The 18992-nt window shown below is 36.2% G+C and overlaps 1 protein-coding gene across 4 annotated transcripts in view; it reads left to right on the top strand.

Annotated features, from left to right (window-relative positions):
• The window catches only part of pdlim7 (PDZ and LIM domain 7), a 37258-nt gene that overhangs the window by 2019 nt on the left and 16247 nt on the right, over positions 1-18992 (top strand). For 3 of the 4 annotated variants that reach the window (XM_042738120.1, XM_042738116.1, XM_042738117.1), the window contains exons 2-4: positions 864-962; positions 10434-10585; positions 15370-15400. In XM_042738120.1, coding sequence (XP_042594054.1) covers positions 864-962; positions 10434-10585; positions 15370-15400 — 282 coding nt within the window. Of the gene's footprint in view, positions 1-863; positions 963-10433; positions 10586-15369; positions 15401-17056; positions 17233-18992 lie in introns of all 4 variants that reach the window. The other variant, XM_042738118.1, reaches the window with a different exon arrangement.

The following is an 18992-nucleotide window of genomic DNA, read 5'->3' as shown; positions in this document are numbered from 1 at the left end:
GTATTGCATTTTCACTCGTGGATTTGCTAGAGTGTAGATAATGTGCATTTTCATTGTGTATCACTGACCAGTAATTTGCAGTTCACCACGGAAATATATAGGTGCTAATTTCTGTCACCTACCTGATAATTAATTTAAAAAAGACAGTTCTCAAATGTCACCACGAACACTAGCGTTAAACAGTGAACAACTGGTCACTCAGGAATAAAAGTGTTTTCTAATGGTTTCAGTACTGTTAACTTTCATTGAATTGTCAAGTCAACTTTATATGTACAGCGCTTTTCACAAAACATTTTTTTTAAACCAGCTTCACAGAAGTCTTAATATCTTTATGCATAGTCACATTTAGCAGATTAGAGCTGGGCGATAATATAGTTTACATTTTGCGGTGATATAACCAATCAAGCAGTTGAGGTTTCCTAAAGTCCACATTGATTTATGTGAGTGTTCTGTATGCAAATAAAGGTTACATAGAAACCTTTGCGATAAGATAGTATACGATAAATATTCATTTGAGCAGTGAAATGTTCTATGGAAGTTGAAATATCTTTGTGGAACCACGGATGCCAATAAAAAAAAAATCGTTATTTTTAGAAGTGTCTGTTGTATATATGGCTTTATGTGAGTGTACTGAATGTCTGAGGGTAAAGTTAGCTATACTATATGTTTAATATTATACTATATAATTGTTCAGTCTACCTTCCAATTCAAAAAGTTTGTTGAGTTGAAGTCACGGACCGTCAGACGTCAACAGCGTACCAGACACGGTTCATGTTTGGTTTCAGCTTTGCTAGGAGCTCTGAATAACTTATAATAATATTAATGTGACTATAATCTTTCTTTTGTGTTTGTTTTCTCTTCAGGCCATGAATATATATAGTGTAACGCTCAACGGACCTGCTCCCTGGGGTTTTCGGCTTCAGGGAGGCAAGGACTTCAACATGCCCCTGACCGTGTCCAGGGTAAGTGACCTCCATCTTGGATGTAAGCGATGGGTTTTATTTACAGTTTAAGCTGTTAGCTGCTTATAAATGATGTTTTCATCACATTTGTTCCCTTTAACTTTTAAGTTTGACAAATGAACAAGGCATTTCACAGATTTCATTTAGATAACGTGAACCCATCACTCACTCAAGGTCTTTTCATCCTCATAATGAAGTTTTGCACCAATTCTGTTTCGGTTTACAGTACCGCCTCTGCACACAGAAAGGCATCAAACACAACCTCATAAGGAAATGCAATAGAGTTAATGAGAAAAGTGTGCTCAGTGCTTTGTGAGGTCTATTTCAACACTCGCATTCCTTCAGAAACATGTCACCGCTTGATATCAACCCTGTAAGAAAAGGGCTGCCTCAAAACTCCATTCAGATGTCTCCTCACAAGGATATGTTATGCTTTGTTTAGTTTCCAGCATGCGTTGTTCTCTCTTTAAGGCCATTGAATCCTGGCTTAATAGTACCTCCAATGGAGCATATTGAACAGATCAGGTCCAGACGCAGAATTTCCATTCCTTATATGAGCAGTGTTGTTTGTAGTATACACACAAGCTCTGGTAGCTAGTGCGTTTGTGGATCTAAAAGGTCATTTCGTATGTATATATATGAATACCATAGGGACAAATAATGAGGCCGTGGTTTCAAAAAAATAAAGCCGATATACTTTCTTATGTCTCCGATTAATATTCTCAGACAATGATAAGTAAGCTTTTTTTAGTTTGAGTACACATAAGAAATTGTAAACCTTGTGACTTCTGACCAGTGGTGTGTTTCCCGGAAGCATCATCAGCCAGCTTTGGTCACATGATTTTCCATTGTTATCGATATTTGGGATTTCCCGAAATTCTAGTTCCAACGAACATTTGCAAATATTATTGCAGACTTGTAAGGTCTTGACCTGTAGTTAGAATCATGTTGTTGTTGTTTTTTTTTTTTTTTTTTTTCTTTTCCAAATCATCATACTACAGTGGTAAAGAAGTTAGTTACATCATTGCACAAGAAATAGACCTCGGAACAATTTCAAAATGAATATGATTTCAGTTTCACTCAGTTATGCTAGTGTGGCAGAAATTGCATACTTCATCTATTTTGGCCCAACGTGTTCAGTTTATTTCTTTTCTTTCTGATTTTCAAGTAATGCATATTTTTCTTCATCTGCGTGTGCTTCTAAATAATGATTGATATTGATTATTTGGCTTTTTTGCCATTTTGAGATTAATAACTATTCCCGCTTGGCTGAAGAAGTCACCAGAAGTAGCATTAAAGTTTAAAAATTTCCTGAAAGCTTTGCCAATTGATAATGGATGTTTTCTGGATTCATTAATTTTTAAACACTTTGACTAAATATTGAGTTTTTAAATTATTTTCTGTGAATATACAGCTTCTGAATGTCGAGGAAACAATATCAGCTAGATTTTCTGTGTTTTTAACTCTGCTAGACTTTACAACTCTTTGTCTGACATGGTAGTATAAGCTGCAGCTGTGTACATCTGTTTAGCTCTCAGACGTCTGTCGACGCTGATGACTTGCACTAACACTCCCTTAAATGTCTGCTTCAGTCAAAATGGTGACTTCATCCGTCAGTGTGAGAGCCGGTCATAAAGCCGCCTGCTGCTGCCAGATGTGATGCAATAGCAGGAGCGTGTCTGTGCGTGTCATTCTTAACCTGATTTAGTTTCTCATAAAGCAAAGTGCAGGATCTTGTGTTTATGAAGAATGATTTCATTGCAGGATTTAACAGATACCGGCATCTCCTCATGCTAGAGCTAACATGCCAAAAATGATGCCTATCGTTTTATAAATGAAGCCTATCTTCTGATTTTTAGAGTAAAACTGTTGGAGTCCATTCAGATGGATCAGTTATTCACTTTATAGTTCAGTGGCTCTCTATGTAAGGCCACAATCTCAATAGTAAAGCACCGAACTTGCATTTTATCACCATTTACTACCTTAATACTAATCACGTGACCTATACTGGCACGTGCCATAGGTTTGAGACATCACAGTAAAATAAACACTTCATTCCTCAGACACCCTTACCTCTCGACAGACGTGAAAATGAATTCTCAAAGGAATGTTACAGCCAGACGGCTTCCAGTGTTCAGGTTGACATCAGCGAGTCATTAGCGTGACAGGAGGTGAATCATTAGGTGTGTTTGTTCTGTCGTTTGAGATTACACTATACTGTTAAAGGTGATTTGTTAGTTTGATATGAAGGGTGGCGGTTCATTCATCTTGACAGAAGGCTATACGCCCTCTTCTTACAGTTCTGAACTGTTGAGTTATGCAGTGTTAAATCACGCTGGGTCTAAACAGGTCATGAGGTAATAAAGATATGCTCTGTCCACAGATTCTAAAGTAGAGCAATTTGAAGATGGGTGGTCTGTCCCCCCAACCCCCCCCCACCAAATGAGAGAACAAAGAGGTTAAAGAGTGAGGTTTTATGGGCTTAGGCGCATAAGGCCGGCCATTCACACAGGATAGTGATGAAATGGAACAGTGGTTTATTTATAGGGACTGCTTGAACGTTTGCTGTTATACATAATAATTAGTGGTGGGATTTGAACAAACCACTAATCATGTGTTTTAAACTTTGTCATGTAACATCCTGCATCGTTTATGCTCTACAGGCATGAAAGATGAGGATAGGTGTTATTAAGTGATCTAATGTTTTATGATTTTTGTCTAAACATGCACATTAATCCAATATGGATAGGGGATAGATCAGCATGAAAATGCATGATCGTTTTCTTACCCTCATGTCATTCCAAATGTCCATGTTACACACATATTGTAAGTGTTTCTCCACTGAAAGTCCAGGTAACGAAATATTGTAAAACAAATCGGTCACTTCATTTTAAGATCCAGTTCTCACTTTTACCAAATCATTAACTACAACTTTTGCCTCAAAAAAGTACAAATTTTCTGCTTATTGATAGTTAGTAAGGTAGTTGTTAAGTTTAGGTATTGGGTAGAATTAGGGATGTCGAATATGGTCATGCAGAATATGTGCTTTATAAGTACTAATAAACAGCCAATATGTCATTAATAGGCATGCTAGTTAATAAGTAACTAGTTAATAGTGAGATTTGGTCACTATACTAAAGTGTTACCAACAAATCCATATGAATCAAGAGTTTTAATCCAAGTCTTCTGAAGAGATACAATTGCTTTATATGATGGACAGATATAATTTAGGCTTGAACCACTCTATTCATTTGGATTTTCGGATCTTTTAGGTTTTGGTTTCGTGGATTTTAAATGGACAAAGATAAACTTCTCAGGTTACATTTTAAAACATCTAAATGTGTGTTTTGAAGACTAACCTTTAGTGCAACATTTGTAACAACATGAAGGTGAGTAAATTACTTTTTGGGTGAATGGTGCTTTTAAATCAGGGTCCAAGCTATATTTAGCGCATGTCTTTGGTTTGGCCTCTTTGGACTTTAAGGACTGTTAAGTAACCGCTTAGTAACATCCTAGAAACCACATAATGCACAAAAAACCCACTCCAGCCTCCTATTACTAATTCAGTCTAGCAGCATTAGCGATTGTGTTTTTCCTATGTCATAAGTAGGGATTCATTTCATCAGCTGATGGTATTTTGAAAGCTCGATTGGCCTTAATATTTCTCAGAGCATTTTCCTTGATTCCTCATTTCCTCCACCTCCTTTTCCTGCTGTTCTCTTTCCATTGCACACATCGGCACATTTCTTCAGCATTCCTGGGATTTTAACGCTACTTTCCTATTCCTGGCAACAGGAGTGGCCCTTTGTCTACTTTTGCTCCCACTATTCATTAATGTCTCAAATCATTCCCAAAACCAGATGACATGGTTCTTGGACCTCAAGGGAATACTTTCCTGATGAAATCAATGAAAGTGAAACTTACAGATGATGACACGTGCAGAGATGGATGGATCTGTGTGTACTAGCTGTGAAATCCATAATAATTTCAGTGTACAAATGTTATGATTTGTATTTGCTTCAGTGGATGTCCATCTGGTTTGCATTAGCAGGCAACATGCCATTCAGCTGAAATTAAACACAACTGCAATTAGAAAATTATATATGATGTAATCTTTAGAAGATTAGAGCACAGTTTGAGTTTTTCTTTTGTGATATGTTCCCTGGGGCTCCAGCTCTGTGACTTTAAGCCGAACTGAGGACGGTTGATGAAGACATTTATTACTTTGTGCATTTTACTCTGGAGGTTAGAGACCCCATAAAATTAAAGTTGGAGTTTTGTGGCTTTTAGTCATTGTCTTTTAGCTTTTAGGCCATCTACATGCTAGTGTGCTTTTAAAAGTTGACTTAATTCAATTTAGATGTAAGATGTAAGGGTTGAAGAAAAACAGACCTTAAATGCTGATGATTTGGTTCAGAAAGAAGTCTTTTATGTTCAATGCTTCATCTATTAAATAAATGCAAAAACTTGTGATATATTGTTACAATTTAAAATAAGTTTTCTGTTTTAATATATTTCAAAATGTTATTTATTCCTGTAATGGCAAAGCTGAAGACTTTGGTCTTCGGTGTCACATGATCCTGTTATATTTGATGCTCAAGAAACATTCCTTATTTTGACCAATGGTGATAATGCTTATACTGCTCAATATATTTTGTGGAAAGAAACCCACATGATTTTTGACCATTCCTCTTAGAATATAGCACAGAAGTAAATTATGGTATATTGTTTGTTGTTCCTTTTGAGTGTGATAGCTCATTATCATGAACTGTCATTAAGAAGATCCTTTTTTAAAAAAACTGCTATTGTGTTTCCCAAGGGAGGAAAAAAAGAGTATATGGTTGAAACATAGAAGTAAGTAAACAATGACATAACTTTCACTTTAGGCTGAACTATTGAGTTAAAAAAAAATACTGGGTTTACTCATCATATACCCAGGGTCTCTGGCCTGTGGACCTAATCATCAGAGTTTGTCAGAGTCTTTTTAACAAGTTTGTCTATATATATATATATATAGATATATATATATATATATATATATATATATTTGCTTTCGGAGGGCTTTTAGCAGGCGTGACAGTGGCTGCTCTAGTAGACCTCTGAAGTCGTTTTGGTTTGAAGCTTGGCCCTTACATCCAAGATATTTATGGCTCACTCGTATCAGCTGACGCAATTGCACGAGGCCCAGAGTCTTACAGCCCCCCATAAGGAAATGGAAAGTGAAATGCGGCAAGGATTTTAACGGTCAGTACAAGGGGGGTCTTTAGGGTCACCACTTAAACTTTGAGCACCATCAAGGACAAAAGGACTGGCCACTGCTTGTCTGGAGGAGAAAATTGTTAATAGGCCATGATTTTTAAGACTGTTTAGCATCAGATATCTGGTACATGCATGTGAAATGTTTGTTGAGTTTTACTGTTGATATCATCCCTTCTTGAACATCTATGACTGCCGTTCTTGTTTTAAGCTGTTTATACAAGTTACATTTTTTTGTGTCGTCCTGTGTATTGATGTCAGAAGGTTTAAGGTTTCTCAACTCTTCCCCCTTTGACTTGTAAAAGGTCTTAGCACAGCACTTTACTGCCACCAGACTCAAGTCAAGGAACAGCTGTGCTCTGAAATTGAGCCAGGAACACAGGTGGTTGTGTCCATCAGCTTTATCTGCATACTCCACCACACATTTCCCTTGTCTTCTTTCCTTCTCTTTTGTCTCTCAACCTTTTATTTGTTTTCTGTTGTGCCCATATTTCTCCATGTGTTTGCTTCTGAAGTGATAGTGCTCCCAAAAAAAAAAAAAAAAAAAAAAAAAAAAAAAATCAATTAAAAATAATAATAAAAATAAAAATCCTCACCTGTATTTTTAGATTTTTGTTTATTGATTTATTGATTGATTGATTGCCACAGATGACAAATGGATGTTAGGCAAGATGTTGCACTGCTCTATCCCATTGCAAGTGAATAATAAGCATGTTAAGCTCTACAATGTCAAATGCACCATAAAAGTACTGTTGGCTCAGAATATACCTCAAAACACACAGACTTTATGTATATGGTACTTTTTGACTTTATTTCGGAGATTAAAGTCTCTGTTTATGGGTACTTTGGTCACTGTTTGCTTTGATTGAAAGTAAAAGAACAGTGTGAATAGTCTACTTAGCATCTCCTTTTTTCATACATGAAGTAGGCCTATATTACTAAAATCATGATTTTGGCTTAGCGCAATTGTCAAATCCCAAAGGCAGCATGAAGTGAAGAGTGAAGCATGGCACTTTGTTAAAATATTATTTATTTATTTATTTATTTAAATATTCAAGCAGCTTAATTTGTTTTGCTTATAACAGATTTGGGAACACAACATGCACCAACCATCTTCCCCAACTTTTAAAAAGCTATTAAAAAGCACTTAGATTGCTATCAACAAAAGAGAAGCAGGGTGAGAAGTTTTTATAAAATCTTATTTTATAAAAATATAAAAGCTTGATGGTTTAGCATTTGAAAATGATGAAATTAAAATATATATATATATATATATTTTTTTTTATATGAAATTGCAACATTTTGGGCCAAATCGTGCAGCTCTACCATCAAGCACAGCAAATGTTTTAAAATCGAGATCACAATTTTTATCAAGAAAATCGCAATTAGGCTTTTTCTCTAAATGGTTCAAGACTAACTTAATTTTTTGATATATTCTCACTTTAGGCTTTCTTGTGGTCTGGTCTGTTTCCTGTATGCTTGCCAAAGTGCAACACCTGGTGGAGGACTTTCTGCGGGTCTGTTATTCAGACCCCAGGCATTTCCTCATGATGCCCTGATGACATCACAATGCTTCTTATGTTTCATAAATATTTGCATGGTCTCAAACAGGCTGTTGAGGGCAGAGGCTCGAAGACAATATCTTTTGTTCTCTTCCCCCAGCGTTGTCCAACTCCAGATTCCTATTCAGAGCTCAGCAGAGAAGACTTGTAAATGTTTGTTGAATAGCAGTGAATAGCAGGCGGCCAAGACAGGAAATGTGGTAGAACTTGTAGAATGGAGGGATAGGGAGTCTGAAATGCCCAGGACAGATGTTAAGGGTTTGAGTAAAGCATTGCATTCAAATACATGCCAGCAGCAAAAGCTGGATCTCATTAGGGTGTTACCACCAAATGACTTATGATGTTATTACACACACTAAGTGCTGTTAATGATGCACAGCATTTTACATTTTGAGTTGCTTTTATTTGTGGCCAAAAGTGGTGATGCTGTTGGAGTCCACAGGGTCAAGGTTTCGCATAGTTTTGTTAACCCTGTTGGTAGATGTCGAAACTACACTGTCTGTTTCCTAAAGCATCATTCTCCATTGATGGCCATAGAAAATGTCGAAATGAATGGGAATACTAACACATATCCTCACTGATTGGGTCAAGAAAACCTCACGAGTGTACCTTTTAGCTTTAGGGTGGGACTCTAACCTTCCCTATTTACCATTTCTGTGGGAGTTTTGGGCAAAGCTTCCTCAAATGTTAATCGCCAACGGAAATCTTGCTGAACTGCTTTCCAGATCAACAATAGGTCAGAAAATTCCTCCAAAACTTGGCAGAGCTCGCATGGTTTGGAATGAATGTTCACTAATTTTATATGGCAGATCAGTCTGGCAGGATCTTGTTTGGCATTCAAGTTGTTCACACTTTGCTCTGAAGTAATATGAAACTGTCACTAGTCTTATTTTTCCAGAAGACATAAGACACAGGTGGACTAAGCCTTGGAGGTTCACATTTTGGTTTTGCTGTTCCAGAAGTGAACAAGCGATAAACGTAAATCTGTGACTTTTTTAGCATAAGTCAGGGACATACATGTGAATGTGACTCATGTGTTCCTAGACTTGACACACAGAGCGTCATTTCCCAGACAGCAGTAGAATATTTTCCATGTTTCAAAATTTGGATGTTCATTTCCATGTAGCACCGGCAATAGCATATTTCCCTACATTCTCTTCACTTTCCCTTTTGGGCGATGCCTCTGGCCTTTTTCTGAGTGATTTATATGCTGTGGCTCACTTCTTTGCCAAGTCGGTCTTATCTGAAAACGCTGCACAGTAAGACTGTAAAAGTCCATGCTTGCATTAAAGTGCTGGGTTATTTTAAACTGGCTATTTGTTATGATGAAGGGTTTACCAACAGTATTATGTTGTGAGTTCTTTGTCTGTGCTGTGGACTTTGCTTCCTCTCAGGTGTGTTTGTTCTTGTGCGGTTGAGTTTGATTGATTGGAAGGTGCTGCTTCTTTCTCTGCAGTGGCTTTAGAGTTGACATGGATTTGAAAAGATGAATAGCTCAGCTCGAGGTGTGGTTGGCTAATATCCATTTTTTGCTGATCTTGCTTTTGAATCTAATGCTTGTGTCATTTATTCAAGCTGATGAAACTAAAGTGCTTTTGAATGCTTGTAAAGTAATGTTCTTTTCTTAATTAAATGGTGACAGAGGACTTGATAGAACAGGATTGCAGGTTAAGAGAAATGTTATTAATCTTCTTTTTTTTTTGCTGCTGGCATACTTAAACACAGAGCCCTGAATGTAGACATATTCAGAATCTGGGTCAAATTCTAATCAATTCAGCAGCTTTTAGATGTCAAATATATTAGTTTATTCCATTTGGAGATTCATATTATGGTGTTGAGGCATCACTATGCTATAGTTCATATTTGGGGTTAGAAGAAGAAATAAGCTATGTATTAAACCCTGATAAGTTGTCCTGCACAATGCTTCCAGTGTTAATTTGGTATTATTTATATGCTATTATAGTTTTAATTCATATTTAATATTAATGATTTTATTTTTTTTATTTTTGTTTTTCATTTTTTAGTTTTTTTTTTTGTTTTTTTATTTTTTAATTTTGTATGTTGTATAAATGTAATTTTCATTCCAGTTTTATATTTTTTTTTTTTTATTTCATTTTATTTATTATTTTATTATTATTTTTTTTTTATAGACTTAATTTTAATTAATAATGCTAATGATGATTCCTTTCTGCATGCTACAGAATGGAATGAAACCTAACATTATGCAGCTTATTAAGGAGTTACATTAATCTATGAGACTTATGGTTTCCACTTGACAGATGAGAAAACAAGCTAAAATTCCTGCAGATTTACATACTATAGAAGGAATGAGATGAGCTATGTGTTGAGACCAGAATAGTCATAGAGACTTGGGGGTGAGCACTTTTGGCTTTGGCCATTAAGAAACCACATAGTAACTACCCAAAACAACTTAGCAACCAACTGGCTATGTGCTTTAAAACATTCTTTACTTTAGAGTACCCTTGCAACCGCTCACAAAACCCATGTATTGTGTTTATGTTCTCAGAACCACTTGCACTTTCTTCATAAAATGTACAAATCTGGTTCAGATTTGAAATGTTCATAGTTAGTCATCTCATGACACTTCATTACATACAGACTGACTAATGTTTGTTCTCTGTGGCTGTTTCAGCTGACCCCGGGTGGTAAGGCGGCCCAGGCCGGAGTGGGTGTTGGGGATTGGTTGGTGTCCATCTCTGATGCCAACGCAGAGGAGATGACCCATGTGGAGGCACAGAACAAGATCAGAGCCGCAAGCGACTCCCTCGCTCTCACTTTGAGCAGGTACACACACACACACTTACTCATCATCTCTGAGTGTCAGTATCACAGGGAGAGAGGATGACTTCACAGGAAACTGAGTTCTTTGGTTAATACATCACTGTTAACCCTTTTATTACAGTCTAGAAAGATAGACTGTGACTTTTACAACCGGTGGTGCATTAGAAACAACAAAACAAAGATACTCAGACATTTACAACTGTGATGATATCAAAGAGCAGATTCCTGGACTTTAAAAAAAAAAATGATTTGTCAGACATTATTTACTTTAGTTAATAGACAGTTAATAGTATTTTGGAAGTCTGTTTATGGTGGGTTACTATTGTTTTGTTCAGAATGCCGAAAGCATCGCTTATAGAGTGCAACAGTCCAGTCCAGAAGTAAAAATCCCATTTATTTTCTTCATAGAGATATTGAAATAATGATGACATCTAAAACAAACCTACCACAAGCTCCAAGATTGGTATAGCACTGTTTCAGTAGTTTTTTTTTTTTTTACATGTAGTTTAACAGTTGTGAAATACATTCAGTGATATTGTTAACTAAAATTTTATTGTTTTTAATATTGAAATGAAATATATTAGATCACTTAAAAAGATACAAAATGAAAAATGTTTCCTTGGCAACTAACTGAAATGAAATAAGTTTAGGATGAAGTACTAAAATTCCTAAAGATAATACTGAAATAAATGAATAAAAGCAATTAAACAAAACATTTAAAATGAAAACTCAAAAATATGAATAATATATAATACAAAAATAGAACTAAATATATTATATAAGCACATGAATTATGTTATAATTATGTTATTATTATAAATTATAAGATTATAATTATAAATGGCTCAGTGTTTATATTGTACTGTTGTTTTCCTATTTTTTTTCTTATTTTTTAATCAAACATCATGATTCATTTTGGAGCCAGTTGGTTTGGTTCTTAGAAAATTTACTTAAGATTTTGTTTTGTTTTTTAAAAATGCCTATGGAGATAATTTGGCAAAGCCAAGATCATAGGTTTGATCGTCAGGGAGCAACAACAATTCATGCACAGTAGGACTGCTGTGGGTAAAACAAATGCACAAATGTTAAATTGATTGGGAAAAAAAACTTCAAAACCAAGGCCACTTAAAACCCGGGCAGTCACACTTGTGCTCTGTTGTGATATTTTATACTAATTTTGGTCTGTTGGTCTAATTTAATTTGATTTGGCTTAAAACTGTCTAGAGAGCTGATCTAACAGGCAGTAACACAACTCCAAATAAAATTGTCTTTGCTTGTTGCCATAGCAATCATGCTGATAACTTGGCATGGTACCTTTTGTGGCATTTAAGCAGAATTAAATGGCCTCTAGATCTTTGGGCCTCTTGTTTTGTGCAGACAGTATTAAATGCATAGAACAAATCTTTCAATGTGTCATAATAAACTCTCAGATGTCTGCTCAGACGACCTTGGGCTAAAGGTAGAGCAGATAATTTGGAGACATAGTGGTAACTCCGTGACTTGAGCTGACCTTCGCTTTTCAGCACAGAGATGGGAAAACTCCAATGCCTTGGGACGCAATTCTGAAATCGCTTACATTGCACTCCTTTTGGGAAACTGCAGAAAGGAAAAGCCCAAAAAAGGAGCATTTAAAATGGACCTTACTGCCCTCAGACAGAACAGAAGCTACTGGTGGAAAGAGTCTAATGTCTGTGGCTAAGAGATGAGTAATGGGAAAGATGAGCGTAGTTGCAGAGTGACCGATGTGCTCCTTCCTGCTCTGTCATTAGGCCGTCCCTGTGATCAACACAAGAAGACGAAGAGCCTGTTTAACGGTCCAAACCACAGCTATGAATGTGGTATTCTTCCTTTTTTGGGTGTGTGAGAATCATTTATATGTCATCACATAGGTAAGCGCTTGTAGCGGTTAGTAATGGCCTGTTTAAGTGAAGAGGGATAAAAACTTGTGCTTGAGTTATGAGAAATGCGTCTCCCTCGATAAAACGGGGCTTAGCTCATATATGCATGACTCCAGTGATTTTATTTAAAACATTTGTCTCTTTGCACTGGCAAATCTACTGAAGAAGCATACCCTAAAATTACAAAAAAGGAATAATATGTTTCTTATGCTCATCAAGGCTGTATCTATTTGATCAAAAATACAGAAAAAAAATTAATTTTGTGAAATATTATTGAAATTTAAAATAAGTTTTCTATTTTAACATACTTTAAATTATTCCTGTGAAGCAAAGCTGAAACTTCAGCAGCCTTACTCCAGTCTTCAGTGTCACATGATCCTTCAGAAATAATTCTAAAATGCTGATTTATATTCAATGTTTGAAATAGATTTTTTGGGGGGACCTGTAATATCACTGTTTATCCAAATCAGAAATTTTGTATTAAAACATACACTACTATTCAAAAGTTTGGGGTCTTAATTCAAAAGGAATTAATACTTTTATTCAGCAAGGATGTGTTAAATTGATAAAAAGTGATTGTAAAGAAAAGATTTCTATTTTGAATAAATGCTGTTCTTTTGAATATTTTATTCACCAAAGAATCAAAAGAAAAAGTATCACAGGTTTGCAAAAGATTTAAGCAGAACAATAGTTTCACGACTGATAATAAATCAGCATATTAGAATAATTCCTGAAGGATCATGTAACGCTAAAGACTGGAGTAATGGCTAATGAAAATTCAGCACTGCGTCACAGAAATAAATTACATTTTAAAGTATATTAAAATGGGAAACCAATATTAGAAATTGCAATAATATTTCACAATATTACTGTTTTTTTTTTTGTTTGTTTTTTTTTTTTTCTTTTTATATATTTATATATTTTTGTCATTTCAGGGTGAAATATGGCTTTGTCTTGACACTTTTTCATGAGATTAAATACCCCGTCATTACTTAGGGCTGTTTCAGGTCAACGAGAGGTCATTTTCTTTATAAAATGTCCTCTAGAATGAGGGAGGACATGAATGAGGTCGGTTCAGTCATAAAATGTTCCTGATGCAGAGATTTTCCGATTCTTCAGACAGCTCTTTGTCACAGGCCACATCTTTGGAATGCTGTGAGACGGAATAAGCTGATTGGAGGTGTGAATGAGAGTGGGCGTGTCCTCATGAGTCATATCGCCGATGGTTAGATGATGTCATTTTGTTGTGGAGTTTGTTGTGACATAACTGTGAAAACATCTGTTTGTCAAAGTTCATAATTACCCCTTGGCCCAGTACGCTGATAGATGACTAGTATCCTGATTGTTTTGGGAGCTTTGGTTGTCAGACACGTCAGTGTGTCTGTCCATTACTGTCTATCACGGATAAATTACAGTGTTTGCATCCCATGAAAAGGCATGCTTGAAGACAGATGTCTGAGCATGTCTGTATTTATTCCGGAATATACTTTTATTACAGAGAGTGGTGTAGTTTTGGTTTACATGGCCTTTGATAGCCATTTGGGCAACCTCTTCAATTGTGGTTTCTTGTGATTTCTCTGCTTTAGACGGTTGTCCTGGTTTGCTCTGTGTGCTTTGGTCAGTGTTCGTTTTGAAACATTAAGTTTAATTTGAAATCAGAATTGATTTGTCTTGTTGTTGTAATTTTGTCAAAATGCAATAACTTGGTTTTGCCTGTTTTACAGGTTTCCTTGTCTGCTAACATTCCTTAATCTGCACAGGCTGTTTACTAATAGACAAATAGTTGTTTAGGCTTAAACTACTGTTACTGTCATATAATAGATGTCAAACGACTTGCAAATTCAGTTTCATGTTGATTATTAGTTTTGAAAATGTCATCTTTGCGTACAAAGTTAAGAAAAGCTGGTATAATGCATTTTAGGAAAACATTGCAAGCTTTATATATTTGTTTGTTTGTTTACCTTCCTACCTACCTTGCAGGAAAACAGATTGAAAATGGAATATACAGTTCAGCTATATATTGCAGTTGCCAGTATATATGGTCAGTTACACTGGACACTGTTCATTTCCTCTGCTATTTCCTGTAATAGATAACTCTTGTAAAACAGCCTTGTTGTGCTATTTTCTTCTACATTTTCTCTCTAAACGGCTATCTGTAACCAGGCCACTGTGCAAAAGGACACCATTGCTGTCACAGGAAGTGGTGTATAGGCACAGGAAATGCAGACTCATGGGGAGGTCACAGATGGAATGCAGCTATTTTTACTAGATGGTCCAGTTTAGGCCAGAAGTTCTTGAATCCAGTGCTTATCTTGAGTACAGTGATGGTATTGGAAGGTAATACCACGGTGCTTTGATATTTGGAGCCCAACAAACAACACCTTTTTTATTTAACTGTGTAATTGTATGATTACCATGTTCATGTATCAGTGTTCTTTATTTGATGCTTTAGGGTACTTCAAAGTAGCATTTGAAATGTTTTTGTTAATACAAAAAGAATGAGCCAAAGAAAAAAAAAAGTAAAAGCATAGTTGGAAAAGGTGTTTTTAAGGTCTGTTTTAAATGTTTACGACTTCATTAACCAGATTTTTTTTTTTTCTCAAATCTGATACATTCCACATATTTGAGTCGCATGTGTCTGTTCAGAATCATTTGGACAACCATCAGGTATTAATTCACACTTAAACATGCTACATTCCTTTCAGACTGACAAAATGGGATTTGGAGCCAGAAAGAACCGATTTAATTCCCATGAGTCTTATTGTGTTTGGCACAAATATCTGTCCGTCCATTAGACTGTCCTTAGTTAACATTTTAAGCATTGCAGTGAAATGAGTCAATTTTCTGAATGAGCTTAAGCTAATTCTTTCTCTGCTTTTCTCTCTGCAGAGCTTTTAATCCTGCTGGAGGAGAGCAGAAGGTAAGACAGTTGCCCTTTGTCTCTTGTGTCGGACAGAACTGCGAAGCTTTCGCAAGACCACTTAACCAGCTCCTGATATCTGAAGAAACACATTTAGATCGGTTCTCAAGTTCTCAGCTGCTTTGAATATTTCAGAACTGAGCAAACACACAAACACACACTAGCTATCTAAATCTCTTGCCATAGATGTTTTTGTTTTTGTGTAAGGTCATTATATATTAATATATAGCCCCTGAAAGAAACTTTTTCACTCTTAGAATGAATTAATATATAGTGTAAATATATTACTGTAGAGTATATATTTGACTATTTATGTATGAATTATTTTTATCTTTGAGGACATTCTTGGACTTCCTAAAGGAAGTTTTTTCTCAGATTTAACTTATTTCTTGGAATAATTTTGTCCCCAAAGCATGTATAAGTTAATTCCCACACACATTTCATCTTTCAACTAGTGTGATTTCACTCAAACACACAGTGCTTCATAGCTCATTCATAACTCATTCTCATGTAAGTTTCATGGCTCTTTTGGCTTTGATGTGCTGGTTGCAGTATATTGCGGAGGTTTGGGTGGTTTGTCTGTTTGCCTGTCTGATTCAAATGTTAAACATCTTGCTGTTGGTCTTGTTTAAACCTTCCTTCGACAGTTCTTGGTTTGGTTGAATCTGCATCACCACAGAATGCACAAACCCAGATTGATTCTGCATTTCCCAGTAGGGCCATGTGCGCATACTGTAACAGCAAAAGTTAAGCTTATAGCTTTTACATTAAAATTTGTAACTATAGAATTTCTAGCTTTAACTGTATTTTTATTTTTAAAAAATCATTTCTAATATTATTATATTATTATTATTATATATTTTTTATAATATATAATTGTTAATTAATATATAAATGTTATTTTATACAATATTTTTGTTAAACATTATAGATAGATAGATAGATAGAAAGATAGACCAAAAATACAAATATACATACAGACCAAAATAAATAAATATACGTGTATGTGTGTACAGTATGTGTGATTTATTTATTTTAATTTTTTTAATATTTTACAAACATGGCAAATATATTTAAAACTTTCTAACTAAATGTTTAATAAAAATTATTAGCATGTAAAAAACATGTAAAATGTTATTTTGTTTAAAGGAAAAAAAAAAAAAGTTTGTTAATGACCGATCAGATTATTATTTCATTATGAAAACTGAAACAAAACTCTAAATTAGAATGGGAGAAACTGCGCCCTCATGTGGCTGCAAAAGCCCATAGCATGGGTCTCTGCAGCAGTGCCTGATATAGTCCTAGTCATATCAGATATAGTTTTACTTTCAACCCAGTCAGAAGCAGAGTGCAGCTGAAATGAAGGAGGACCTTTTAGCTGTACCTTGGTCTGATCTCAAGATAAATATTTGTGACCAGGGTGTGTTCGCACTTCTCAAACAATCCCTCTCCACTCTCACTATGCTCACAATTTGCTGTGATAAGACATGGAGACTATTCACATCATCTTTCGCCCCTGACAATCCTCTCATTTGGAAAGGATTAAGCCTTAAAACCGTGTCTGGGATTGTGCATTTACCTGTGGTGCCACTAGTGTGTGTGCATGATTTGACCTGCATGGTGTTGCATTTGCACTGTGTCTTTCTCCACACTCAGGATTCACTCGCACCTTCATCCAGTCAGCCCAAGTACTCGTTCGCACCGAGCACGGCCATAAACAAGATGGCACGGCCATTCTCCGCAGCCTCTGGCAATGCCAGCAAGGGTCCCGTCATCAAGCCAGTGTCATACGCCCCCAAGCTTAACTTCAACTCACCGCAGACTCACAATGGGTAGGTGACCAGCCAGCCAGGTCTCCGACAGCCTCATATCCTGTCTTAAAAGCGAGCTTTGATTGCCATGGGACGTGCTTGATGAGCTTAGTCCACAATAATGAGCTCATCATTCCCAAGGCTGCATGTTTCTCATGATCCAGTGATGCCGTTGTCCTGACTGTGTCTCTGAAAGTTTAAGTCTATGTTGTGTTCCAACACAGTGAGGCAGGTGATTTACGGTCAGCGAGCTGAAGAGTCTGGCCTTCAGTGTTTTTCTGGATTTGTTATGTGTGCTTGTAATAAAAAACATGGCGTTAAGCAGCTGTGTCTGTTTTCCTTGTTGGAACAGGCGGTTGCATCGCCACCCCGGTGACCAGACTGCTCTGGGATCCATTCGAACAGGCCTTCTTCATCTGTTTTCCTCTTTGTAATCTCTATGCGGGGACGTTCTGCACCTTTTTTCCGCCGAGGTCCTGAATTTTAACGAGCACTTTTATTTAAGATGATCAAAACAACAGATGTTAGCAGTCAAGTCCGGTGGAGTCGGAGGCAGTAAAATTGTGCTGTTTTTAACGTAAACACGTGAAGGAGTCTGTGAAGGTCTAAGGTTTTGATCTGTCCGGGTCGAGAAGGTTGAAATCTGTCTTTAGGCCAGGACTTGATGTTGTCTGTTGCTGTTTATAGAGTCGAGACCCTCCCATAAAATCTGCTGAGCCCTCAAAGTGCCGTTACGGCCCCGGTGCTGAATTACTTAACAGCCTTACTTGGAAAGGCTCCTGTACGAATCCACCTTAACACAAGTTTCCTCACAAACAAATTCCATGAAGGAGATGTTTTATTCAAATATATGTCCTCTTTGTTTTATTCAAAAGGTGAAAAAACTAAGACTTGAACTTCAGTTGGATTGTGGGAACATTTTCTGCTAAGAACCAGAGTAGAAAGCTCTGAAGTTTTGGAGTGTGTAGTGGAGGAAAGGCGGGTAAATCAGAGATCGGCTGCTCTGAGTGTTGCGAGTGTGTTTGCGATCCAGCACTGTGTGTGTGTGTGATCTCCAGAAAACAGATCTCAGTCACATCAGCATTCTGAGCATGTTTACAGCACCGCACACCTACAAGCTTGTTTTTATGACTGTTCACTGAGGGGCACTATTGCTTGCAGTGTTGATGGAATGATACCAACAAAAATTGTTAAAATTTAAAGTATTATATTCTATTATATTTTGTGTGTAAATATTTGGTATATTTGTATGTGTGTGTGTGTGTGTGTGTGTGTGTGTGTGTTTTTTGGTATATTTGTATGTGTGTGTGTGTGTGTGTGTGTGTTTGATTCCCAGACCTACACAGTTAATAAAACAAATTAATAAAATGTAAAAATTCATTACTTTTTCATGATGTTTTCTAATGATTTGATTTTTCTTCTACTTTAAAATATTTAATGAGTCATTGACTAGAAATCAAAATCTCTATAAAATGATTTTATCCAGTAGTCATAAATGACTGGAAAAATCATAAATCATTGGTCAAAATTTTAAGAAACATGTATTTAGGGTAATGTTGGTTTTGTGCTATGAAGCCAGCCTCGATGTCAGTTAGATCTAGTGGCTGTAATATTTGGATGAAGGTTCAGGGATGCTTTTAATAATAAAAAGCACATTAAAAGAACAGAATCATTTAACTGATTTAATAAAAGGAGGTACAGCTCATGTTTTCAAGTTTTCCTTTGTGTTACTTAAAGCACACTGTGATTCTTTTCCCCTCTTAAAAACCCACAATTTCCTT

Source organism: Cyprinus carpio, chromosome B14 (genome assembly GCF_018340385.1).
Source record: "Cyprinus carpio isolate SPL01 chromosome B14, ASM1834038v1, whole genome shotgun sequence".
NCBI classification, from domain to species: Eukaryota; Metazoa; Chordata; class Actinopteri; order Cypriniformes; family Cyprinidae; genus Cyprinus; species Cyprinus carpio.
This window is presented reverse-complemented; position numbering and strand designations above follow the sequence as displayed.